Source organism: Stegostoma tigrinum, chromosome 2 (genome assembly GCF_030684315.1).
Source record: "Stegostoma tigrinum isolate sSteTig4 chromosome 2, sSteTig4.hap1, whole genome shotgun sequence".
Lineage (NCBI taxonomy): Eukaryota > Metazoa > Chordata > Chondrichthyes > Orectolobiformes > Stegostomatidae > Stegostoma > Stegostoma tigrinum.
This window is the reverse complement of record NC_081355.1, coordinates 129,747,795-129,774,174: the sequence shown is the minus strand read 5'-3', so window position 1 is coordinate 129,774,174 and position 26,380 is coordinate 129,747,795. Positions and strand designations below refer to the sequence as shown.

The 26,380-nt window shown below is 41.6% G+C and overlaps 1 protein-coding gene across 6 annotated transcripts in view; it reads left to right on the top strand.

Annotated features, from left to right (window-relative positions):
- LOC125463564 (partitioning defective 3 homolog) overlaps nt 1-26,380 on the top strand; it is a 798,969-nt gene that overhangs the window by 477,277 nt on the left and 295,312 nt on the right. For all 6 annotated transcript variants that reach the window (XM_048554970.2, XM_048554960.2, XM_048554990.2 and 3 more), the window contains 3 exons: nt 10,090-10,229; nt 18,476-18,604; nt 22,710-22,748. In XM_048554970.2, coding sequence (XP_048410927.1) covers nt 10,090-10,229; nt 18,476-18,604; nt 22,710-22,748 — 308 coding nt within the window. The remainder of the gene's footprint in view (nt 1-10,089; nt 10,230-18,475; nt 18,605-22,709; nt 22,749-26,380) is intronic.

The following is a 26,380-nucleotide window of genomic DNA, read 5'->3' as shown; positions in this document are numbered from 1 at the left end:
TCGGGTCACCATCGTCCCCAGTATTTTTTTGTTACACTTCAGTATTCCATCATACTCCTGACTTATGCTGTGTATTGGATTCCTAACCTCTGACCTGTCCTTACAGTTAAATAGTCCAGTTCTATTTATGATCTTTGGTAGTGTGGATTCAGTGTTGGTAAACCATTGAATATCAAGGGGTGATGGTTAGGTTCCCTGTTGTTGGAGATGGTCACTTCGTGTCACTTATGTAGCCCAGATGTTACTTGCTACCTGTCTGCCCAAATTTGGATATTGCTCAGGCCTTGCTGCATTTGTATATGGACTGCATCAGTATCTGAAGAGTAATGAATAGTTCTAAGCGTTTTGCAACCGCCGGCGAACATCTCTATTTCTGAACTTATGATGGAGAGCAGGTCATTATTTGAGCAGCTGAAGATGTTTGGGCCTGGACAGTACCATGAAGATTTTCTGCAGAGATGTCCTGAAGCTGAGTTGTCTGCCCTTCAACAGCCAGACCCATTTTTCTTCTTGCCAGGTATGACTCAACAGTGGAGATCTTTCCCACTGATTCCCATTGACTCCAATTTTGTTTGGGCTGTTCAGTGCCACATTATAAAATGCAGCATTTATGTTAAGGTCAGTCATTCTCACCTCCCCCCTGGATTTGAGCCAATTTCCTCAAGTTTTGCCTAAGGCGTTAAAAGGGTCCCGCCTGAAACGTCAAGCTTTCCTGCTCCTCTGATGCTGCTCGGCCTGCTATGTTCATCCAGCTTCACACAGTGTTATCCCAGGTCTGAGTGGCCTTGGTGGAACCCAAACTGGGCGTCACTGGCAGTTTATTACTGAGCAGGTGCAGCTTGATGGCACAGTTGATGACACCTTCCATCACTTTACTGATGATTGAGAGTAGACTGATGGGATGGTGATTATTTTGTTGGATTTATCCTGCATTTTGTATGCAGAACTTACCTGGGCAGCTTCTACATTGTTGGATATATGCAAGTATTTTAATTTTACAGGAACAGCGTGACAAGGAGCACAGTATGTTCTGTAGCTCACAATTACAGCACTGCTGCCGAAATGTCATCAGGTCCCATAGCTTTTTTTCTATATCCTGTGTCTCTGCTATTTGCTGAGACGATGTGGAATGAGTCGAATTGGCTGAAGACTGGCACACATGGTGCTGGCGACTAGGGAAGAGGGAAGAGCTGTGGGGTTATGCTGACATAATTCATTATTGACACATTTGCTTGAGTATTGCAGGCAATTCTGGCTGCCATACTTCAGGAAAGATGTGTACACAATTTGGGTGAGTGCAGACAGTTTATGACTGTGGTTCCAGTGTTGAGGGACTTCAGCTATGAAAATAAATTTGAGGCTTTGGGATTCCTTTTTCTGGAAAGGGCAGGGCTCGAGAGAAATTTGATCAGAATTTTCAAAATCCTGAGGAGCCTGGACAGGGTAGAGAAAGACAAACTGTTTCCAATCGTAAAATGATTGAGAATGAGGGGGCACGGGTATTAAAGCATTTTGCAAGAGAAGCAATGTGAGAAATAAATCTTGTCCATGTGGTGAATCGTTAGGGTCTGGAATGTGCTCCCTGAGAGTATGGTTGGAGGCATGTTCAACTGAGGCATTCAGGAAGGCATTGGATGGTTATTTGAATGGTTACAATGTACATGGTTAGAGGGGAGAAAGCAGAAAAACGGCAGCAAGCCTTCCTTGCTCTGTTAGCTCTATGATCCTGAATGTATAAAAATGTGTTTTACTTTCCTATTGTGAGGAAAACAAAATCTCTCAAGCCGTTACCTGATTGTGGTTAGAATAATGAACTTGCTTATGTGTGCAGTAGTTGAGGTGTATAGCATGCAATAGTTTTAGGAATAACTTAAATACGAACAGGGAGAAATAAATGGGAGGTGGTGCTCGATGGTGTTAGATGCAGTAAGTGAGGACAGAATGATTTTATGTGCAGCACGGGCATTAGTATTTGTCAGGTGGATCAAGTATCCTGTTTTTATTTTATTCGAGGTAAATGCTAGGGGTAGAACCAAATTACCGCGCGTCTCAGGTTCACGAAACTTAAGTTTACGTTGAGGTAGTCCTGTAAAGTTTACGTTGAGGTAGTCCTGTACTATACATGCTACCTGAGGGGAGGGTGCAGAACTGTATCAAATTAACAATGAAAGAAGGAGAGTATGACAAGAGCACTGGTTTCTAAAACTAGTTGGGGAAAAAATTGCAAGTACCAAAACTATTGCTGATATGAGCTAACAAACATGGAAAATATGACAAGCAACAGCGTGTCAGTGGGTCTTGTGACTTAATTGTAGTGGCCCTATGTCTGAGCCAGGAGACCCAGGTTCAAGTCTCACCTGCTCCAGAGGTGTGTAACAATATCTCTGAATAGGTTGATTAGGAAAAAATGTCTGGAGAATGTAATAAAACATTTACACATTTGGATTAAAGTTAGTTTTACGTTAGTTTCGGAATAAATAAGAAGAAACATTGTTATTTATTTTATCCTCCAACTCTTTTCCCTAGCTGTGCACGCCATTTCTCTCCTTGACCAATCTGAGATTAAATCAGTTTGTTCTCAACATGACTGTCCTATTTGATTGTTTTGAGTGTTGAACTATGTACATGTGCCACCATAGTGCTACTTGTTTAGACCTTGCAACAACACTTTTTAACTCAACTGTTGAAACCTACCTTGGTGTCTCTGGACTTGACTAATCCGATGCACTCCGATCTTGTTTCCAATGTTTTGCCCATTATAAACCTAAGATCATCCAAACGCCAGCTGTCTGTGTCTTAACTTCAGCAAAGTCCGGTTCATCTATCACTGACCTGTATGACTACTGGTCAAGCAGCGACTTGATTCTAAAATTCTGAATCTTGATTTCAAATCCCTTCATGGTCTTTACTGCCCTGTTTTTTTGTAATTACCTCTGGACCAACAACCTTTTGAGATATCTGAACTCATGTAATTCTGGCATTTTGTGTATCCCCAGTTTTAATCAGTGTGCAAACTGGCTGCACTTTCAGGTGTCTTGGCCCTCTCTGAACTTCCCTGCCTTTCTACCTCCATTTCTTCCTTTGAAACACCTCTTAAAACCTACCTTTTGACCAAAGTTTGGGTCATCTGACCTTTGTGGCAAAATTTGATTCAAGAATGACCCTGTGAAAAGCAATTTCCTCTCTATTTTCTCTTCCCCAAGGAGAACAATCCCGGCTTCTCCAGTTTACCACAGGATCACAAAATTGTTATGGTGCTGAAGGAGGCCACACGGCCTTTTGTGTCTGTGCAAACTCTTCAAGTGAGCATCCTTACTTACTGCCAGTCTCCTATTTATTTTTTCTGGCCCTTCCACACACTTGCCCTCTATTTCTAGCCAAACAATCATTCCGTACTGTCTAGAATGCCTCAGTTAAATGTGCCTCCATCACATTTCCAGGCAATGCACTCCATATCCTAGATAATAAAATGTGAGGCTGGATGAACACAGCAGGCCAAGCAGCATCTCAGGAGCACAAAAGCTGACGTTTCGGGCCTAGACCCTTCATCAGAGAGGGGGATGGGGAGAGGGAACTGGAATAAATAGGGAGAGAGGGTGAGGCGGACCGAAGATGGAGAGTAAAGAAGATAGGTGGAGAGAGTGTAGGTGGGGAGGTAGGGAGGGGATAGGTCGGTCCAGGGAAGACGGACAGGTCAAGGAGGTGGGATGAGGTTAGTAGGTAGCTGGGGGTACGGCTTGGGGTGGGAGGAAGGGATGGGTGAGAGGACGAACCGGTTAGGGAGGCAGAGACAGGTTGGACTGGTTTTGGGATGCAGTGGGTGGGGGGGGAAGAGCTGGGCTGGTTGTGTGGTGCAGTGGGGGGAGGGGACGAACTGGGCTGGTTTAGGGATGCAGTAGAGGAAGGGGAGATTTTGAAACTGGTGAAGTCCACATTGATACCATATGGCTGCAGGGTTCCCAGGCGGAATATGAGTTGCTGTTCCTGCAACCTTCGGGTAGCATCATTGTGGCACTGCAGGAGGCCCATGATGGACATGTCATCTAGAGAATGGGAGGGGGAGTGGAAATGGTTTGCGACTGGGAGGTGCAGTTGTTTGTTGCAAACTGAGCGGAGGTGTTCTGCAAAGTGGTCCCCAAGCCTCCGCTTGGTTTCCCCAATGTAGAGGAAGCCGCACCGCTGACAGGGGAGGGGATGGAAAAATGTCTTGGGTGGTGGGGTCGGATTGTAAATGGCGGAAGTGTCGGAGGACGATGCGTTGTATCCGGAGGTTGGTAGGGTGGTGTGTGAGAACGAGGGGGATCCTCTTGGGGCGGTTTTGGCGGGGGCGGGGTGTGAGGGATGTGTTGCGGGAAATACGGGAGACGCGGTCAAGGGCGTTCTCGATCACTGTGGGGGGAAAGTTGCGGTCCTTAAACAACTTGGACATCTGGGATGTGCGGGAGTGGAATGTCTTATCGTGGGAGCAGATGCGGCGGAGGTGGAGGAATTGGGAATAGGGGATGGAATTTTTGCAGGAGGGTGGGTGGGAGGAGGTGTATTCTAGGTAGCTGTGGGAGTCGGTGGGCTTGAAATGGACATCAGTTACAAGCTGGTTGCCTGAGATGGAGACTGAGAGGTCCAGGAAGGTGAGGGATGTGCTGGAGATGGCCCAGGTGAACTGAAGGTTGGGGTGGAAGGTGTTGGTGAAGTGGTTGAACTGTTCGAGCTCCTCTGGGGAGCAAGAGGCGGCGCCGATACAGTCATCAATGTACCGGAGGAAGAGGTGGGGTTTGGGGCCTGTGTAGGTGCGGAAGAGGGACTGTTCCATGTAACCTACAAAGAGGCAGGCATAGCTGGGGCCCATGCGGGTGCCCATGGCCACCCCCTTAGTCTGTAGGAAGTGGGAGGAGTCAAAAGAGAAGTTGTTGAGTGTGAGGACGAGTTCAGCTAGGCGGATGAGAGTGTCGGTGGAGGGGGACTGGTCGGGCCTGCGGGATAGGGAGAAGCGGAGGGCTCCATATCCTTACTACTTGCTGTGTGAGCAAGTTTCTTTGCCTCACATCCACCTTGTTTCTTTTGCGCATCACTTTCAACCTTTGCCCTCTCATTCTTAGATAACAAGGTGTGGATCTGGATGAACACAGCAGGCTAAGCAGCATCATAGGAGCAGGAAGGCTGATGTTTCAGGCCTAGACCCTTCTTCAGAAAATGAAGAAGGGCCTAGGCCCAAAATGTCAGCCTTCCTGCTCCTCTGATGCTGCTTGGCCTGCTAAGCTCATCAAGCTCTATATCTTGTTATCTCAGATTCTCCAGCATCTGCAGCTTCTACTATCTTTTGAACAAAGTTATAGTGTTTGCAATTCTCCCTTCTGGCATTGCCACTGAATCCAGGGAAGACTGAAAGATTAGACAACTGAAGTTTCTTGTTTTTAAAATCATTTGTGGGATGTAGGTGTTACTGGCATTTATTGCCCATCCCTAGTTGCCCTTGAGAAGTTGGTGAACTGCCTTCTTGAACCACTGCAGTCCACATGTTGTAGGTTGACCCACAATGCCCTTGAGGAGGGAATTCCATGATTTTGACCCAGCGTCAGCGAAGGTAGAGAGATACATTTCCAAGTCAGGGTCGTGGGTGGCTTGACAGGGGACTTGTAGATGGTGGTATTCCTAAGTATCTGCTGCACTTGTCCTAGAAGGAAACCGTTTCATCTCTGGAAACATTTCCATAAATGTTGTCACATCCTCTCTAAAGTCTTCACATCCTTTCTTAAGTCCAGTGCAAGAACTGGGCGTAATGCTTGCAGTATTTCATGTGAACAGTTACTATGTTGGCCTTAACTCATTGATACAAAGTCTGTAGTGAAACACTTAAGTCTTCAGTGCAAAATTCCTAGACCAGCATTTTGTATCCAATACTGAGGAAGTGGTAGTTATAGTATTCTCTTTTGGTTAAACCAAATGGTGGTCTGACCTCTTAGATGGCAGAGAACAGCCACTGCACTGTTCAAAGAAAAGTTACAGGGCATTCTCCTGACATCCTAGTTAATAATTACACCTCAGTGAGCACTTAAGATGGACGGTTGAACCATTTATTCTGTTGCTGCTTGTGGGAGCTTGCCATGTACAAGTGGATTGACACATCAAACATTATTTTTGCCCCATCCACCATGTCTGTCACCACTTTAACTAAATTTTGCTAAGTTTGTTGTTCATGACTTACCTTACTGCAATCCATGTTGGGTACTCTAGCCATAGGCCTAAATATAAATAGAGATGAACAGGATTCATTGGAGACTTCTCTTAAAGAGCTGACATAAGCAAAATGGGCCAAATGGCCTCCTGGGCTGTATCTCTAATATTAAATAATTTCAGTTTTAATTAAAAACACCAACATCTAGATTGTCATATATTTAATTACCTTGTAATTATCTGGTTTGGTTTCCTTTCTGGTTTAGAAATGGGCATTGCATTAATCACTCTCCAGTCCTCTGGCTCATAGTTACTCTCAGTGCAAGCATGAAATATTATTTATCAGATCTTCATCTTTTATCAGCTTTCCCTCAGGATGCACTTAGGACGTTATTAATATCAAGGTAACTAATGACTATATGTTGCTGCCGTAGAACCTTTAGATATGCTCCACAAAAAGCTAGTAACTTTGTACATGAAAGAAGTCACAAAGTTCTGTTTGTCCAACACTCCTCTGCCCACTGACCAACATTGACATTTGGCCTAACGACCCCTTTGGTCAGCATTTTCTTTGCTTAAAATGGACTCCACTCTCTCTCGCTGTCACCTCTTTGTTATCTAGCGCTACATCCGTCAGATCTCTTCTGCAGTTGTTGCCTTTTGAACAAACCCAACTTCAATTTCTAAACAAAAAAACTTAAAGAACTGTGCATGCTGGAAATCAGAGAAAAACAGAGAGTTTTGAAGAAGGGTCACGAGACCCAAAACGTTATCTCTGATTTCTCTCCACAGATGCTGCCAGATCTGCTGGGTCTGTTCGGCAATTTTTATTTTCCTTCCTAACTTTAATTTGGAAGTGATAATGCCTTCAGCTGTTTCAGCCCCATTCTCTGAATTTGCTCAGTAAGTGTCTTTAGCCTTCCAACACTTAATTTTTCTTTTGAGCTAATCCTTCAATCCTACCTCTGATCCTGTTTGGACTTTCCAATACTCACTTTTCCTTTGAGATGCTTCTTAAACCTGCATATAATCCTGTTCTAATATTTTCTAATGTAGTCCACTGTCTGGGAACTAACATTCCTGTGACAACATTCAATCTTGTGCTAATCAGGGCAAGTAACATTCAGACCAGACAAGTAACATCTTAAACAAGAGAAAATCTCATTTTCTCCCCTTGGCATTCAAAGGCATTGCCATTGCTGACATCTCAGCATCAATATCATAACATCAGCACAGACCAGAAATTTAACTGGCCCAACTATGTTTGTTCAAGAATAAGTCAGAGGCTGACAATTTTGAGTAATTCTTTTCCTCCTTCTGTGGTTGTCCACCGTCTGCAAGACACAAGCCAGGAATACTCTGCACTAGCCTGCATGAATGCAGCTCCAACAATAATCTGAAAGCTCAACCATTCATTGACAACGTCCAACAATGATGTAAAGTGGCAAGTGTGTGTGCTGTGGACAAAATGCACTTTAGCAACTCACCATGGCACTCTTGACAGCAGCTGTCACCTAAAAAGCCAAGATCATTGGATGTACTGGAACACCACTGCCTCCAAGTTCTTCAAATGGCACACCATCCTGATTTGGAACCAAATCGCCTTTACGTCACTGTGATTGGGTCAAAACCCTAAAATTCCGCTCCTCAGTGAAAATGCACCTGTACCCCCTGGATTACAGCAGTCAAACAGGCAGCTCACTGCTGCTGCCTTAAGAGCAGTCGAAGAATAAATTCTGGCCTGCTCAACAATGCCTGAATCCCATGACTAAATAAATTAGTAAAATGAAACAAGAATGTTTGCCATGTTATGAGTACTATAGAAATTCAGTTTGTCCATGAATTAAGATGGAAGGGTTTGCAGAAATCTTCTGCTCCCTATTTGTGTTGACCTGCACTACTACAACAATGTTATTGTCTGTAACCTCAACAACATTACCCACTGCGCAATTACAGTCTGTATTCCCTCTGCTAGCATCATGGTTCTTGCTTATTCTGTAGCGGAGAACAGGTAGCTACTAGAAGCTGTGTTGCTGCTGTTTGTTAAATTTCACCCAGGATCCCTAAATGGACAAGGGGCATGCATTCCATCTACAAGGTCTGAATTGAATCCAGAGTTGTATTTTTGACTCAAAATTATTTAGAGTATGAAAAGAACATTCACCCAGTTGAAATGTTGTCCATTTACTTTGTAGTTCATACTTGAATGGAAAATAATGCGCATTGCAGTACCGTTCTAATACACCTCCTATCCACCATGAACCTTCTTGTCAAATGATAATGGCTTTATTTCCTTGTAGAAAAGACCACACTGAACTTGGTTTTTAATTTTTGTGATGGAATCTCACTCTTTGTGGGGTTTGGGTTTATCATTGGTATTTCATAGAAGCAATCATCGTTTCAGAAATTTGTGTATTTATTCTAATTATTGAATAAGGTCACTAATCCATTTGCGTCAACATGAGAGGGTTACCTGCCATGATGCAAGGTAATTGACATTCATTTGTCTTATGGAAAGGTCAGCTTGTGAACGTCTTAGTTGGCAGATCTTCTGAGGTGTGCAGAAGCATTTGGTGTTTTCAAATTTGTGTTTATAATGCTCGCCACATACTGAAAGATAGAATGAAAGTCGTGGGAAATTTTCGTTGAGTTCGTAGCCTATTGATACTGGATCGCTTTGGGCTAGTATACATGCCGAGGCCGTTGGATGGTTGACATAGAGCATTTACCATTTTCCCTAGCCATCACTTATCTGCTGGTCAAAATCACTCACTTTTCGTTTTATTTTCCCTTTACTGCCACCCTGAAATTTAACTACTTATTTACCTCACCATTCAAAAAATCTGCTCGTTTTGGTAAAATGCATTCATTACTTCATCTTCAGTCTTAGTTCATTTACCATAGTAGTGGCCAACTTCTGGATTTTTCCTTTCTTAACAAAGTTGTTAGACCCTTATCTCCTCTCATCGACCTGTTGTGTGTTGTCATAAATCTGAGTGAAAACTGGCAATATACCCTAAACATATGGCCATTGGTGCTGGTTACAAGGACATTGTATCCTGTTTAAAAACCAAAAGAACTGCGGATGCTGTAAATCAGGTACAAAAACAAAGTTGTCGGAAGAGCTCAGCAGGTTTGGCAGCATCTGTGAAGGAATGGTCACTGGATCCGAAACGTTAACTTTGTTTTTTTTCCCCTCATATATGTCCCTATATCACGTTTGTTCTGATATTATTTATGCTCTGTAAAAGTCACCATTTCCTAGTGAAGCATAGGGTCACTCTGTCATTGGAAAAAGATGACCAGAGGTAAGATTAACCTGAGGGGCCACTGCGCCTCTGATGAGGAGTGATGTTGAGAAGCTATAGTCTTCATGGTGACCTCAATAGGTATGAGAATTGAACCCAGACTGATCTTCCTGATTGAGTGATTGACGTTAAACCAGATAATTGGTGTTTCATTCTTTGTCAGGGTGTGAACTGTGGTCAAAGACGTGTTAAGTAGTAGTGCCTTTTACCTGATCCAACTGCATTAAAATGACTGCTATCTTGCATCTTTGTTGACATTTGTACAGAGAGGCATCTTATTACAAAGTAACCAGGCTGTCATTGTGAGTGTCTTGAAGTCTGACAGTAACAGGGAACTACTTGACATTTGGACATGCAGAAACAATCCCATAAATCCACAAGATCCAAAAGTTCCTACATATACTTCCCACTCATTGTGAAACTTTATTTAGAATTCTGCCTTAGAACCAATAATATGTTGCACTTTCCTATCAGACAGTACAGTTCAAGGAATTGTCGATCTTTACTTTTAGCAATGAATGTTTTATTTGCCCATCCTGTACTGATAACTTGATTTAAATAAGTATTCCACTTAAACATGAAGTTAACATTCCCGTCTCTGTGTGTACAGGTCCTGAAGGTCTTGGGTTTAGCATAACATCAAGAGATGTTCCTGTTGGTGGCTCAGCACCAATCTATGTGAAAAATATTCTTCCAAAAGGTGCAGCTATCCAAGATGGCAGACTGAAGGCAGGAGACCGGCTTCTAGAGGTGAGTGGATTTTTTTTTACACTCTCACATGCAGAATGGTGGTTCCTCTGGCTAGGCCAGCATTTGTTGACTGTTGCTAGTTGCCCTTGAGGAGGTGGTGGTGAGCTGCATTCTTGAACCATTACAGCCCATTTGGTGTAGGTTGATCCACAGCGCTGTAAGGAAGGGAGCTCTAGGACTTTGACCTTTTCCCTTTTTAAAATTGTGCTCACAGATGACTTGCTTTGAAGACGAGTGTCTACTGGGAGAGCATCAAGCATGCTTATCATTCTGTAGGTGGAGCTAATGCACTGAAATAGCATGTCCAGAACTCAATAATGGAATTCAAGTGTATTTGGCCTGAAATGCTTACTACATTATCATACTAGCTTTGCATTTAGCAGCAGTGGCTTTGTATTATATGATTGAAGGTTGTCATTATTGTGTGCTTGTGTATCAGCAGATGTTTCTTTTGTGAAAAAAATGATATTTCTGTTCTTCATTTTTGCTGTAATTAAGCTTTAAATTTGTATTGCTTGTAAAAAGATTTGTGCTTTGAAAGGAAACATAACCTCATTTTATTGCAGGCTACATGATAAAAGATATCAAATGATGGCAAATTTGAAAAGAAATGAACTTTTGTTTAGCAAATTACTTAGCAATGGGAAGAAGCTACTGGACTAAGTTTTCAATTTATGTGTATAATTAACAGCATTTTTGGTGCTGGTCACTGGAACTCTGCTTCCTTGAGTAGAGGAATATATGCAGTGATGGCAGTACACATTACAGTTATATTATACAACGGTCTAGTGAAAATGATCTTATCAGGGTAGCTATTACGCTGCAAAAGTGGCTTTGATGCACCCTGTTTCAACGTCAGGCTTGCATGCTAAGCAAATGTCTTGGGTACTATTTATCAAATCGCCAAAAAAGCCAATTTCTCACAACATATTACACAGCCCTAAGGCTGTCCCTTTAGGATCTGAAAAATGCTCAGTATATTTCAGTCAGGTATTTCAAAAATTGGACCGATTTTGAATCTAGCTGAACATACAAAGCAGTGATATTTGCTACTAACAGACTGCTGCTATCAGTTTGGTGTTGAAATTCATATACCAATGTGATACCAACTCAGTAAGCCATATAAAATCATAGAATCCATTCAGTGTGGAAGCAGGCCATTTGGCCCAACAAGTCCACACCGACCCTCCAAAGAGCATTCCGCCTAGACACTCACCCTCATCTTATCCCTGTAACCCTGAATTTGTCATGGCTAATCCACCTAATTAGTATATGCCTGGACACTGGGAAGTTTAGCCTGGCCAATCTACCTAATCTATAGACTATCGGAGGAAAAGCGGAGCACCCAGACGAAACCCACGGAGACAAGAGGAGAATGTGCAAACTCCATATAGACAGCCACCCGAGGGTGGAGTCAAATGCGGGTTCCTGGTACTGTGAGCCTGCAGCGTTAACAGCAGAGCCACTGCGCCGCCTCGTATGTCCAAAGCATTGACATACCAGATCAAACACCATATCCTTTGAGCTGTTCTCAACAGACAAGGCACACACCATATTTACCTAATTAGTTAGTTCAAAAAAAAACTTGCAGCACAGTGCCCAACATGACATGTAATTCCATGATTGATCTACATTTGATGGATAGTCTTGAGTGTGAAGAATCATTCTGTCAGACAATTTTGGATTGTCAGTCGTGCACACAGTGTGACACACTTGCATGTACTGCAAGCTATTTATATTAATAAGCAGGGTCCTATTCCTTGCAGATGGGATGAACAGACATGTAAGTGCCCTTTTCAGCATAACAAAGTAGGTGACAGCCATTCACTGACTCATTTCTGAGGACAGTGCCTTAACTTATTGGAACCAACCTGCCTGGTTTTAAACCTAAACAAAACCAGGCCAACTATTGATCATTTTTGGCTAAATGTTCTCCATGGCAACACATTTACCAATGACAGATAGTAGGAACTGCCAATGTTGGAGTCTGAGATAACAAGGTGTAGAGCTGGATGAACACAGCAGGCCAAGCAGCATCAGAGGAGCAGGAAAGCTGACATTTCAGGCCTAGACCCTTCTTCAGATCTTTTTTCTGAAGAAGGTTCCAGACCTGAAATGTCAGTTTTCCTGCTCCTATGATGCTGCCTGGCCTGCTGTGTTCATTCAGCTCTAAACTTAGAATCTATTTGATAAATGATAACAGTTTGCCAACATTCGTCACTCTCCTCTATAAATGTTGACCTTTCCCTTGAATTGGTATTCTTGCAAGTTGTCCTGTTGAGCGCTAGACAAAAAGCCTTTGACAGCGTGTATTTTTTTCCAGGGGCACTCAAACAACTGTTTTCCTTCAACTAGTCTTATGTATGTTTTAATATTTCTAATATAATCTTTGCTGTCCTGTTGTTCCTTTTCTACAAATTTCTGCTTGTTGCTTTCATTTTCTTTGTTCACCTTAGCTATTTGAGCTCTTGAATTTCTTTGTTGATTTGTCCTCTCATTGTTCCTTCCTGTCTATTATTTATGTCCATAACATGACAGGATTGTTCCAGCCTTCCCTGTACCTTTTCTCCCTGGTGACCCGATAAAGGAGCAGCACTCCAAAACTTAGGAAAAGAATATTGATTTGGTGATATTGTGGCCATTACAGTTGGGTAACGCGGGGACAAGAATGATTGTTGGAAGTTCTGGGATTTAGATGCTTTAAAAGAAAGAGGGAGGGTGGAAAAAGAGGTGGGGGAGTCGTATTGCTAGTCAGGGCTAGTATAGCAGCTACCGAAAGGCAGCTCAAGAAAGACATGTCCACAGCGTCAGTTTGGGTTGATGTCGGGAACAAGAAAGAAGCAATCACCTTGTTGGGGGTTTTTTACAGACACCCTCATAGTTGCAGAGGAGTGGATTGGGAGGCACATATTGGAAAGGTGCAGAAGCCACAAGGTTGTAGTCAGGGCTGACTTCAGCTTTCCAAATATTGATTGGAAACACTTTAGTTGTAATGGTTTAGATGCTGCAGATTTTATCCAGTGCATTCAGGAAGGATTCCTGATACAGTATGTGTATAGACCAACACGAGGCGAGGCCACTTTGGATTTGGTGCTTGGCAATGAACCGAGCCAAGTGTTAGACCTGTTGGTAGGAGACCATTTTGGTGGTAGCAACAATAGTCGTGGAAAAGAATCGGTGCATACAGCAGGGTAAGGGTTATAATTGGGGGAAGGGTAATTACAATTCTGTTAGGCAAGAAATGGGTAACATAAATTGGGAACAGATGCTGTCAGGGAAAAGCACTATAGAAATGTGGAGATTGTTTAAGGAATGCATACTCCGTGTGCTCGATATGTTTGTCCCTAGCAGGCAGGGAAGCTGCGGTCCAGTGAGGGAGCCTGGGTTCTCAAGAGAGGTCGGATGACTGGTTAAGAGGAAGAAGGATGCTTATGTAAGGTTTAGGAAACAAGGAATGGAAAAGGCTCTAGATGGATACACGTTATCCAGGAAGGAGTTGAAGAAAGGGCTATGGAGAGCTCTAAGGGGGCATGAGAAAACCTTGGCAGATAGGATCAAGGAAAACTTCAAGGCTTTTCACACTTACCTGAGGAATAAGAGATAAACCAGGGAAAGAGTAGAGCCGATCAAAGATTGTAAAGATAATTTGTGCTTGGAGCCTAAAGAGATAGGTGAGGTCATTAATGAATACTCTTCTTCGGTATTTACAACTGGGAGGGACCTAGTTGAAGAGGAGGACAGTGTCAAAAAGGCTGGTCGGCTAGAGGAGGTCGATGTTAGTAAGGAAGATGTAGTAGGAATTTTGAGGAAGTTGAAGATAGTTAAGTCCCTGAACCTGATGGGATTTATCCAAGGATTCTATGGGAAGCTTGGAAGTAGATTGTGGGGCCTTTGGCAATGATGTTTTTGTCTCCACTGTCCACGGGTATAGTGCCAGAAGGTTGGAGAGAGGCAAACGTCGTTCCCTTTTTCAAAGAAGGGAGTAGGGATAACCCTGGAAATTACAGGCCAGTCAGTCTTACGTCATTGGTGGGCAAATTATTGGAAAGGGCTCTGAGATAGGATTTATGATCACTTGGAAAGGCACAGTTTGATTTGTGATAGCATGGATTTATGAGGCGTAGGTCATGTTTCACAAACCTTACTGAATTTTTTTGAAGAGTGACCAAAACACGTGGATGAAGGTAAAGCAGTGGATGTGGTAAACATAAACTTAAGTAAGGTGTTGGATAAGGTTCCCCAGGGTAGGTTCATGCAGAAGGGAAGGAGGCATGGGAGGGGGGAAATGTGGCAGATTGGATTCAGAATTGGCTGACCCTTACAAGACAAAGCATGGTAGTGGATGGAAAATATTCAACGTGGTGCTCAATTACAAGTGGTGTACCACAAGGATCTGTTCTGTGTCCTCTTCTATTTGTGATTTTTGTAAATGATTTGGATGAAGGAGTAGAAGGGTGGATTAGTAAATTCACGGATGATACAAAGATGGGTCACGTTGTTGACAGTGCGGAGGGCTGTTCTCAGTTACAAAAGGACATTGGTGGGATGCAGAACTGGGCTGAGAAGTGGCAGATGGATTTTAACCCTGAAAAGTGTGAGGTGATATACATTTTGGAAGGACAAACCTGAAAGCAGAATACAGAGTTAATGGAAAGATTCTTGGCAGCGTGGAGGAGCAGAGGGATCTTGGGGTTCACATCCGTAGTTCCCTGAAAGCTGCCAACCAGGTGGATAGAGTTGTTAACAAGGCGTATGGTGTGTTAGCTTTCATTAATAGAGGGATTGAGTTGAAGAGCTGCGAAGTTATGCTCCAGCAATACAAAAGCCAGCTTTAGCCACATCTGGAGTATTGTGTCCAGTTCTGGTCACCTCATTACAGGAAAGATGTGGAACCCTTGGAAACGGTGCAGAGGAGATTTACCAGGATGTTGCCTGGAATGGAGGGAAGGTCTTATGAGGAAAGGTTGAGAGAGCTCACACTTTTCTTTTTAGAACGACGAAGGATAAGAGGAGACTTGATAGAGGTGGACAAAATGATCAGAGGAATACATAGAATAGACTTTTTCCTAGGGTGGAGGTAGCTATTACGAGTGGACATAGTTTTAAAGTGAGTGGAGATAGATATTGGGGAGAAGTCAGAGGTAGGTTCTTTACTCAGAGGTCAGGGAATGGAATGCATTGCCAGAGAGGGTAGTGGAGTCAGCCTCATTAGGAGCATTTAAGTGACTATTAGATAGGCATATGGATGATATTATGAGGTAGGGATGGAGGTCAGATCGATCTTAGGTTTAGGGTGATGGTTGGGCACAACATCACAGGCCAAAGGGCCTGGACTGTTCTATTTCAAATATACTTGTCGGATTATAACCCGGTGTTGTGTGACTTTTGACCTCGTGCAATCCAGTGGCTACCATTTTTTCCTAGATAGGCCTCTTTACTAGGAGTAGGCTGTTTTGTGATGGAAGTGGAAGCTAGTAGGTCAGTGGAGAGGGTTAGTGAGGTTATATTGAATTCTAATTAAATTTCCGAGAGGTGCTGGTGTTGTGGTAATACAGGTCGAAATTGATCGGGCTTTTAGAATGTTCACTGGGCCAGTATTTTGGGGAAAACAAGATGTAGAGCTGGATGAACACAACAGGCCAAGCAGCATCAGAGGAGCAGGAAAGATGATGTTTCGGGCCTAGACCCCGCTTCTTTCCTACTCCTCTGATGCTGCTTGGCCTGCTGTGTTCATCCAGCTCTACACTTTCTCGCAGATTCTCCAGCATCTGCAGTTTCTGCTATCTCTGAAACAGTACTTTGGGGACTTTGTTTTGAATCCCATATAAATATTGAACTTTGAATTCACTAAAAATGGACACCTGACTCAATGGTGACCCTGTACCAGTGTTGATCACCATAAAATTCCCTCTGATTCACTAATGTCCAGGAGGAAAGGAAATCTGCTGTCCTGATCTCGTCTGGTCTATGTGATGACTCCAGACCCACAGCAATCTGGTTGACTCATAACTGCCTCTGGGCTGCAAGTGCTAGCCTAGCAGGGTGCGTGGATCCCATGAATGAATTTTACAAAAAAAAACTTCAATTTGATCTATTTCTTCACATTTATTGACTAATTTAGTATAATGGTGCCACAATATTGCAAAGTGAAAGAATTCTATCGGACTGCAACTCTGACCCTAGATTGACACAGTTCAGGAGTTGGACAAATACATCAAAAGATTGAGCTACAAAGAAAACTTCAAACACATCCAGCTGCCAATTTAAGGGATTATCTCAATGCTTGGGAATATCAATTTGAATTAAAACGAGAGTCCTATCCATCTTAGCTTTTGAGTTTTGCTTTAACTGATGGAGGAGCAAAATCGATCGAGCAAATACCCTGGAGCAGTTACGAATATTAAAGAATATCACTGAGAAGATGATTTTAAAAATACTTTCAGTTATGTCCATGAATCACTCCATAAATAATAAATAAATTAAGAAATAGGTTTTAATGTTACATGTTGTCGAGTACAGGGATGCAAGAATACAGTGAAAAGTATACAAAGCCCCCATTCCTGGTGCCACGTTCGGTACAATGGTACCTAGTTACAAAATATTTGGTGCAAAGAATTTACACGTTTGACAATGCAGCCCTTATAAAGTTGAAAAATGAAGGAATAAAGTTACAAGTTCAACAAGGGCTCAATCTGCTCTGCAATGTGCTCACTCCCCATGCTTGTCATCGTTGCAGATGCCAGGGCACCCCTTTTGCCTCAGTGTTGGTTTGGTCTCTGCGCTGCACAACTCGCTCTCCACACAAGTCGAGTAGATTAAATTCAGAAAAAGAGAGCAGTGAATGAAGAAAAAATGTACAAGCAGATGGTGTTTCAGGAAGGAGCTTGCATACTGTACTCCTACTCTGCTGCTCTTAGAGATGGCCGTTTCCTTTAGGAGAAGATTCTCTTGTGTGTTTTGCACAGAATCTCAATTATAGAGCTTTATACTACCAATGCAACTTCTTGCAGAGCATCACTCAGCTGGTCTTTCATGTCTGCTGTTTAGATGTCTTCTGTTATCTTGTCAGTATTTAAGGGATTGGCTCAAAATCAAGTAGTGGTTCGAAACATTTTGAAGTGGTGAAACTGAAAACAGAGCCTTGTTATTTTAATCTTTCTTCTCCTTTGATACTAGCCGTTTTGAGGGATTGCAAATAATGCATTATCAAACAGAAACATCTTAATCAAAGTTAATTTAAATGAGGGTGATGTAACAGAAAACTTACACTTAAATAGTGGACACTTCAACTGCAACAACTCGTTTAATTATCAACAGTTTTCAAGCACAATGTGAAAAATGTGCTAGACTTGTAAATGATTCCTTTGAGAGCTGTGTCACAATTCTTTTTTCCTTGTAAGCATAGACATGTACAACAAACTTTAAACTACTGCTCTTGATAAACTGGTAAAAATTATGTACCACAAACACCTGATCTGCTGTGATGTCTGAGTGTTTCTGCTGTAAATCAAGTACAGCAGTGATGTCTCTATCCACTGCATTACATTTCTGTTACTAGCAATGTGTTTTTACGTTGATTTTAGGAGGTGTGTGTGTTTTTGCAAAGATTTTTGAGGAATGTTGATGACTTAAGGATTTGCTTGGTCAAAGTTTATGTAGTTATACGTATCTCTTGATAAGCCAGAATATTGGATCAACTCGTCCCATAGTTGCCAGTTAATGAAAAATTTCCTTTACTCAAGTATGGATTTCCAGTTTATCTTGAGATGTTAACACTTAAGAAATATGTAGTTCTATCCAGTTTTTCAATTTTGGTATTTCAGCCTTGGTAAAATCAACGTAATAAATCCCTGCAATAGACTGCAGGTATTCTTAATATTCTAATGATTACCGGGTCAAGATGGCGGTGAAGTGTGATTCATAGATGGTGAGAGTTTGAGATGGCTACTGTCAGTGTGGGATCTCAACTGAACTAGTGAAGTTTCCAGCTGGTTACTGTGATTTATGGTCAACAAGACCTCAATGAACCAGGTGCTGATGTAGAGAAATGGACATTGGAATCATCTTAAATTGACTTAGTTTCATTTTTAGTTCCACCTGTCTGTCAGAAGTAATTTCCAAGGAAAAACACCAGTTTCGGTAGCCGTTAACCTCTCCACAATTAATGTCTTGCCCAAATCTTGTGTTTTTGCCTTTGTTGCGGATCTGGGATTGAAGTTAATAATGACTTATTGGTGTGATTTCAGGTAAATGGTGTAGATCTAACTGGGAAAGTCCAAGAGGAAGTGGTGACGCTGCTGAGGAACACCAAGATGGGCGGCACTGTCAGTCTGTTGGTTCTCCGGCAGGAAGAAACCTTCCTCCCTCGGGAGCTGGTGCGTAGAACACCTGGAAAATTGGAGATATACTTAAATAACTAGAAACCGTTTGTCTGTCATGTAATTTTTCATGGCATCCATCTTTAACCATATGATGAGGTGGGATGGTTTGTGATTAGTGTCTCATTCCATTTGTTGCCATTTTACAATTTCATGATCTTCCCTCCATCACAGTTTTAAAGTCTTTAAACAAGGCTAAAACATATCAGAATTCATATTTTATCCCATGTTTTCATCATTGGAGCAGGCTGCAAGTGTTTGATCAAAACACTCTTCATGACTATTACTGAGGATGTAAAGCTTTGGTTCGGGTGACAAATTATATACCTCCATACTTTTTAATACAAGTAAGCGATTTGTTTTGTCGCAGGCAGAATTTGATATAATGGGGTTGAATTTACATTTGTACAGTTGACCTATTGCCAGTGCAGTGGTAATCAACTGCTGAACTGTAGTTCAAGTAGCCACATTTATATCGCAGAATTCATAATTGTTGTTTTTGTAACTAATTTGGAAAGCAACCAAGTTTTCAATTTTGTCTTCAGTTCTGCTGTTAAAAAGGAAGTGCTATGCTTGATGATTTTAAAGCTAAATTAATAATGTAAGAACAACTACGATACATTGAGTTAAAAGCACAAGTAGAACATACATATTTTGTTTAGAAGTGAACTTGAAGTTATTGTGAACACCTCAGCTGTATTTATTTACTAGGCTTTATATAAGTGATGTCAAAGTGCATACATGCAAAATAATGGAAATCCAAGTGTGTTTCTACACTGGACCAGTTCTTGTACACTAATATGAATAGAAATGCTTGAGCAATTTTATTTCAAAAGGTCCAGTCCTCGTGGTTGTCTTTTTCATACTTGGCAGAATATACTCCTTGTTTCATTGTACCGCAGGATTAGTGGGGGTGGAGGTGACGTGAGGGAATTGTAATATTTTTGTATCTCCCACCTCTAATTTGCTGTCTGTGCTGTCTCCCTTTGGCTGTGATGAAATAGTCTGAGGCAAAGATTTGTGTTTGCCATTTTTTGTACTGGTGGATGAAAGATATGCTTTTCAGAACAGTATATACCCCCTGCCAATAATTACTCCCTCTGAGATGCAATATGCTGCTATTGTGAGCCTCTCCATCCAACAGCATAGCTGAGAACTACTGAAACTTCCCTATGGGTTCCTCAATCATGAGTCCCAACCATAGCTGGGATTTGAATTTGTTTTGTTCACATGGATGTCCAGTGCTGGAGTTCCACAGCTGTTGTACTGAGCTGTGTTCTTCAGTGAATTCTTTTCTGCGCTGCGCTGATATTTTTTTTAAATTTCAATTTGAGAATGTTCTAAAAGTCCTATCAACTTCCATCTGTATTTTGAGCAGCTTACATATTCATTTTACTACCAAGGTAAAAAATAATTAAAGGAATGAATGATAATTCTTAATTTTGTTCCATCAAATTTTTTTTAAAAGTGCCATTTGCAATCGCAGACTTGCGACAATTTCTTAATGTGCAAATCGATTTTTTTTGTTGGGCGCAGTGTTTTATATATTAAGTTTGTTAAGTAATAAGTAACAAAGTGAAAATAGTAAATTAAACATGGAAAACAGTACATTATTTTCATATTTTAAATTCAAGGGAAGAAGAATGTTGTCTTCAATTTGGATTGATGCTGATGGAAGAGAGTGGGATTTATGAAAGACTAGTTTTGTAAGCAGAACCAATTTGTCTGAGCAATATTGGAGTCAGTGTCAGATGACCAGAACGTGTAAATAATTTAATAATTTCCACAGAAGAAATAGTTGATGAATTGAAAGCTATTGGGGAATGTTGAAAGTATTTTGCTTTCAACTTTGCTACACATGCATTTCATTGAAATCAAACTCAAATTCCAGGTCTGGATTACCACAGCAAGTTATACAGCCATTTCTAATTGAAGGAAAGATTCAATTTAAGGCAAATGCATATTTTACTTTGGTTTGAGTTGAATTACTACAATTTATTAAAGTTTGTTAACTCCTTTTGAAAATGATTGGCAGATTCTCAAACCTTGATAGCAGTTCTCATGTCTACTGAGTGCCTGTTAGAGACCATTGCACCTCATGTGTCATAAAGTCATTTAGCATGGAAACAGATCCTTCTGTCCAGTTCGTCCATGCCAACGAGGTTCCTTAAACTGAATTAGCCCTGTTTACCTGCATTTTGCCCATGTTCCTCTAAATCCTTCCTATCTATGAATGTGCCCAAATGTCTCTTAAATGTTGTAATTGTACTTGCCATTACCACACCCTCTGGCAGCTCGTTCCATACATGCATCTCTGTGTGAAAAAGTTGCCCTCAGATCTCTTTTAAATCTACCCACTCTGACCTTAAACCGATGCCCTCTAGTTTTAGACTCCAGTAGCCTGGGGAAAAGACCTTGGTTATTCACCATCTATGCCTGTCATCATTTATAAAACTTTATAAAGCCACCCCCCAGTCGTCTTCTTTCCTGGGGCAAAATCTCAGCCTGTCTGGTCCTATCCTGATAATTCAAACCCTCCAGTCTTGGTAACACCCTTGAAAACCATTTTTGCACTCTCTTCAGTTTAATAATATCTTTCATATAGCAGGGTGACAAAACTGATGCAGTACTCTATATGTAGCCTTAACCAATGTCTTGTACAGCTGTAATTTGATGTCCCAATTCCAAGTATTCAGTGCTCTGACCGATGAAGGCAAGCATGCCATATGCCTTCTTCATCACCCTGTCTACCTGTGGCGCCACTTTGAAGAAACTTCATGCCTTCAACGACTTGCTCACCCATCTGTGGCTCCCTGGCTTTTCCAAGCAGCCTTTCTGAAATAATGACACAACATTAGCCATCCTCCAGTCTTCTGGCACCTCATCGGTGGCTGACAATGATACAAATATCTCTGCTAGGGCCACTACAATTTCTTCCCTAGTTTGCTCCAGTGGCCTGAGAGACACTTGATCAGGTCCTCGGTATTGTCTCCCTTTGTGTTTTAAGGCCTTCAGGACCACCTGTTCTGTAATATGGACTGTTTTCAATATATGACTATATGTTGGTACCATGTGTACAACACCCTCTGGCTGCTCACACTCCCCTTTGAGAATTTGCAGCAACCACTCTGAGATATCCTTGACCCTGGTACCAGGGAGGCAGCACACACTCCTGGAATCTCACTTGTGGCTGCAGAAACACCTGTCTGTGTCACTGACTGGAGATTTCCCTATCACAATTGCTTGTTGGGACTTTGTCTCTGCTGTGATGCAATTATGATGCCAAAAACCTGGCTACTGCTGCTATTTTTGCACCAGAGGTTATCTCCCCTCACAGTATCTAAAATATACACTTGTCTGAGAGGGGGAAAGCCGCAGAATACTCTTGCATTACCTGTCTATATCTCCTGACTGTCACCCATCTACCTGACTCTGTAGTGTGACCACCTCCTTGAAGCTCTGTTACACTCTCTGCTTCCTGTATGCTTCTGAGCAGCCAACTGCTGCTCCACCTGATCCATGAGATCTGAGAGGAGCTGCAGATATAGTCATCAAGGATAGTTGACTGTTCCCTGATCTCCCACATTTGACAGGAAGACCATATCACTCCACTGACTGCCATCTCTGTCCCTTTAACAACTAGCGACTTAAGGAGAATAAAAAGGTCTGACGCTTTCCTTATTGCTGTTTGCCCTCGTCAACAAACCCTGGTGTTCACACAGGCCCTCTATTAGATCTAGCCAGTAACACCTCGACCACAAAGTTGCCCCTTGCAAAAGTGGCAGGAATAACAGAGCAATGCTCCCCTCCCTATCTCCACCACTTGCCTGAACTCTCACACTTAGTTCAAATCCCAGCGGTTGCATGCTCTTTTTGGCCACACTCTGCTTAAAAAGAAGGAAGGGCTTTAAAATTCAGAAGCTTCTTGGAACTTTACTACCCATCATAGTAATTGGTCTCAGCTATAAAACAGATTATGTGTAAGATGCCTGCGATATGTTTGAAACATGAGTTGCCTCTGTCACTGTTGTTCATCTGTGCAGTACACATGCCAATGCCTTTTATGCCATGTAGTTTTATTCTTTGTTATCTCTACTTCTAGAAAAAAGAATCAAGTCAGATGCAGGCATCAAGTGAATTGGTAAGAGTTCTGTGTTCTAAGTTGCACATTAAATCAGAAAGTAATGGTGATGGGCGGTTTGTATTTCTTACAGTTCTGAGCACTCTACCAGGAATTGGAATGTTTTACTAAGTTGTTGCATCAGTTTATCTTTCCTGGCTTCAAAATGTGTTGTTCCATCCAATATTTCATTGCAGAAGTCTATCAAATCACACACACAGCTAAATAAAAACGTCATCAATAGAAGCATGAGATTGAGTACATTTGCCCAGAAAAACATTTTGACAGCAGCTACAGGCCACAGTGGTACTTGTATGTGAATTAGGCATTACTGTATATTTTGTAGGGGCAGCTAGTCTCTCTTCAGAACAAGACCTGTTCTATTTTCAATCCTTTGCTATTGAACATGTCTGTACCATCTGGAATGTATTGTATAAGTGAAGTATATGAAGGTGCTTTAGTAAAGCAGAGTGCAGCAGTATGTGTGGTAGATGCATGACCTATGTAGTTTAACGAGGATGCAATTACGGCGTTAAAAATTGTCTGTCTGCTTTGTAAATGTCATTGTGTATGATAGCATCTTTAGTTGAAAATGGCTTGCTATGGTAATTACGTTTAGGTGCTTAATTTGCAAATAGCTTTTAATTTTTTTTCCCCAACATACAGAATAGAATTTTGTTGAGATCACAGCTCGAATACTGTGCGCAGTTCTGGTCACCACATTGACATGGTGAAAGATGTTACAGGAGGGTGTGCCAAGCACATTCATCACGATGCTGCCTGGGATAGAAAATTTAAGTTTTGAAGAATGTTTGGATACAGTTGGGTTGTTTTCATTGGAGCAGAGAAGATCGAGGGGTGATCTGATTGAGGTGACAAGATTATGAGAGTGGGCAGTGTGGAGAAGGAGCAGCTGTTGCCCTGATTTAAAGGGTCAGTCACAAGGGGACATGGGTTCAAGGTGGGAGAATGTGAGGAAAAGCTTTTTTAGTCAGAGGATGGTGATGATTGGGAATGTGCTGCCTGAGAGTGTGGAAGAGGCGTGTTGCCTCACATCCTTGAAAAGGTACCTGGATGAGCGTATGTATATCATAGCAATCAAGGCTATGGACCAAGTGCTGGTAAATGGGATGAGGATGAAGGTCCGATGTTTCTCATGTGTCGGTGTAGACTGGATGGGCCAAATGATCTCTGCTGCATTATAGGATTCTATACAGTAGAACAAATAGGACAAGAGTACATGAAGAATGGCAAAAACAATTATTAGTTGATCATGGATAATGGGAACTAACCCTGCAGCCCAATGGTATCAATGTGGACTTCACAAGCTTCAAAATCTCCCCTTCCCCCACCGCATCCCAAAACCAGCCCAGTTCGTTCCCTCCCCCCACTGCATCCCAAAACTAGCCCAGCCTGTCTCTGCCCCCCCAACCTGTTCGTCCTCTCACCCATCCCTTCCTCCCAACTCAAGCCGCACCTCCATTTCCTACCTACTAACCTCATCCCACCTCCTTGACCTGTCCATCTTCCCTGGACTGACCTATCCCCTCCCTACCTCCCCACCTATACTCTCCTCTCCACCTATCTTCTTTTCTCTCCATCTTCGGTCCGCCTCCCCCTCTCTCCCTATTTATTCCAGAACCCTCACCCCATCCCCCTCTCTGATGAAGTGTCGAGGCCCAAAACGTCAGCTTTTGTGCTCCTGAGATGCTGCTTGGCCTGCTGTATTTGTCCACCTTCACACTTTGTTATATTAGTTGATCATGTTTCCTTCTATTCCGTCCTTCACTCCCTGCCCTGAAACTATCACCCACAGTGCCTCTCGTGGATCACCATCTGAATGAAAGATGCGCTACTTGAAGTGTTCAGTTATTCATTGGGTAGATATGTCAGAAATGTTTAGAAAACTGTTGACTGGCTCTGAATATTTGCTGAATTAGGAAATGTATTCAAAGGAGCCATAGTTTGATCTGCTGCTATTCTTAAAAATGTTGTCTTGTTTAAAATGAAAACTGTGCCATGCGAAACTGGGAAAATTGATGGAGAAGTTCCGCTACTAAAATTCAAAACATTTTTTTAAGTAAGAAGTTGGAAGACCACTTTGCTTTTTTAGAAAAGGTGATCAACATTATGTTTAAGTCAGATACAAAGGAATAACTAACTTAATTTCATGGAAATAACTAAAATAATTGACGTTTAATAATGGTCAGTTGAAGTTATCATTTTTTCATTGTTTCATTACCTGGAAATACTTGTGGTGAACAGGATGCGTCAACTCTAGGGTGCAAATCGCTATAATGAGTGAAATTGAGAGATTATCAATACTTCGCCAGAATCATTACCTTGAAATTTCTGCAGGGCCCTCAGCTAGTTTATTGTGCTGAGATAATGTACATGCAACAAAGGCTATCTATGCTTCTTTCCAACATTCTGATGATGACTGAAATTTATTTCAAAGTTACAGAAAATCCCAGCTGAACTGCACAGATACTGTTGTACTATTGACGGTTGCTGACAGACTTCAGTGACTTAAAAGGTATTGAGAAAAGGTATTATTCTCCTGTGCATTGCTGGCTTGTGGTCAAGAGCATAATTAAGATTTTGAGCTCCTAACCTGCTTGACTTGATTAAAAACAAAACCCTGTTTCTGAAGTTATTCCATGTGAGGAAGTAGTCTCAATAAATTCTGAGGATAATTACAGGCTAATTGCAATTTGTCAAGGAGGTTTGCAGATGATTGGTTGTAAATCACACTTTCCTCTCCTCTAGGAATTATCACATGATTTACCTCACTGTGAAATGATTGGTAGAGGCATTGTATTAGAGAAATATAGTTCTTGGGAAGCATATATTGTTATTCCCCTTGAAATGGGTATTCTTGCAATTCTGTCCTGATGAAAGCCAAGTGAAGGCTTTGGTAATCATAATCTCTAGAACAAGATGAAAGTAGTTCATCAAGATTTATTTGCATATTTACCTGTTTCATCTGTTGTGAATCATGTGTGTGTACTTTGTTCAATATTAAACAGTAATCGTTTTCACGTTCACTGAAAAGCATCTCTTACTTTCTTGTGATAACACGATGTGAAGCTGGATGAACACAGCGGGCCAAGCAGTATCAGAGGAGCAGGAAAGCTTGCCGTTTTTGGGTCAGGACCCTTCTTCAGAAATCCTACTTGTCTTACTTTCTTACTTTCTTGTATTCTTTTCCGTATTGTCTCATTTGCTGTATCTTGAGGAACAAACAAAATCTGCTTTAAATTGGTCTTTATAAATTCGTACATTATAATGTAATGCCACCTTCCTTAATTCATAGTAATATAGTTTAGTGCATTATTGTACTTTAAAATTTCATATCATCTTCAACACATTTAAAGCATTTAATTTCTTCCCATTAACTTCATTTAAAAGAAATCACCAATCACTCTGGAGGCCTTTGCTTAACTTAGCAACATTTTATACATTGGTATTAAGCACCAAAATTTAAATGAGTACATAGGTGACTTTGATTTAAGCATTTTCAGTTTACTGATATGATGCTGACATGTTCAAAAATTGTGGAAACCTTCACTCTCATTTATTGCAATCAAATTGTTCTATGGGTAGGAGTTCAGTGTTAACTGCTCCAATCAGCAACATGTACAGAAAAAGGT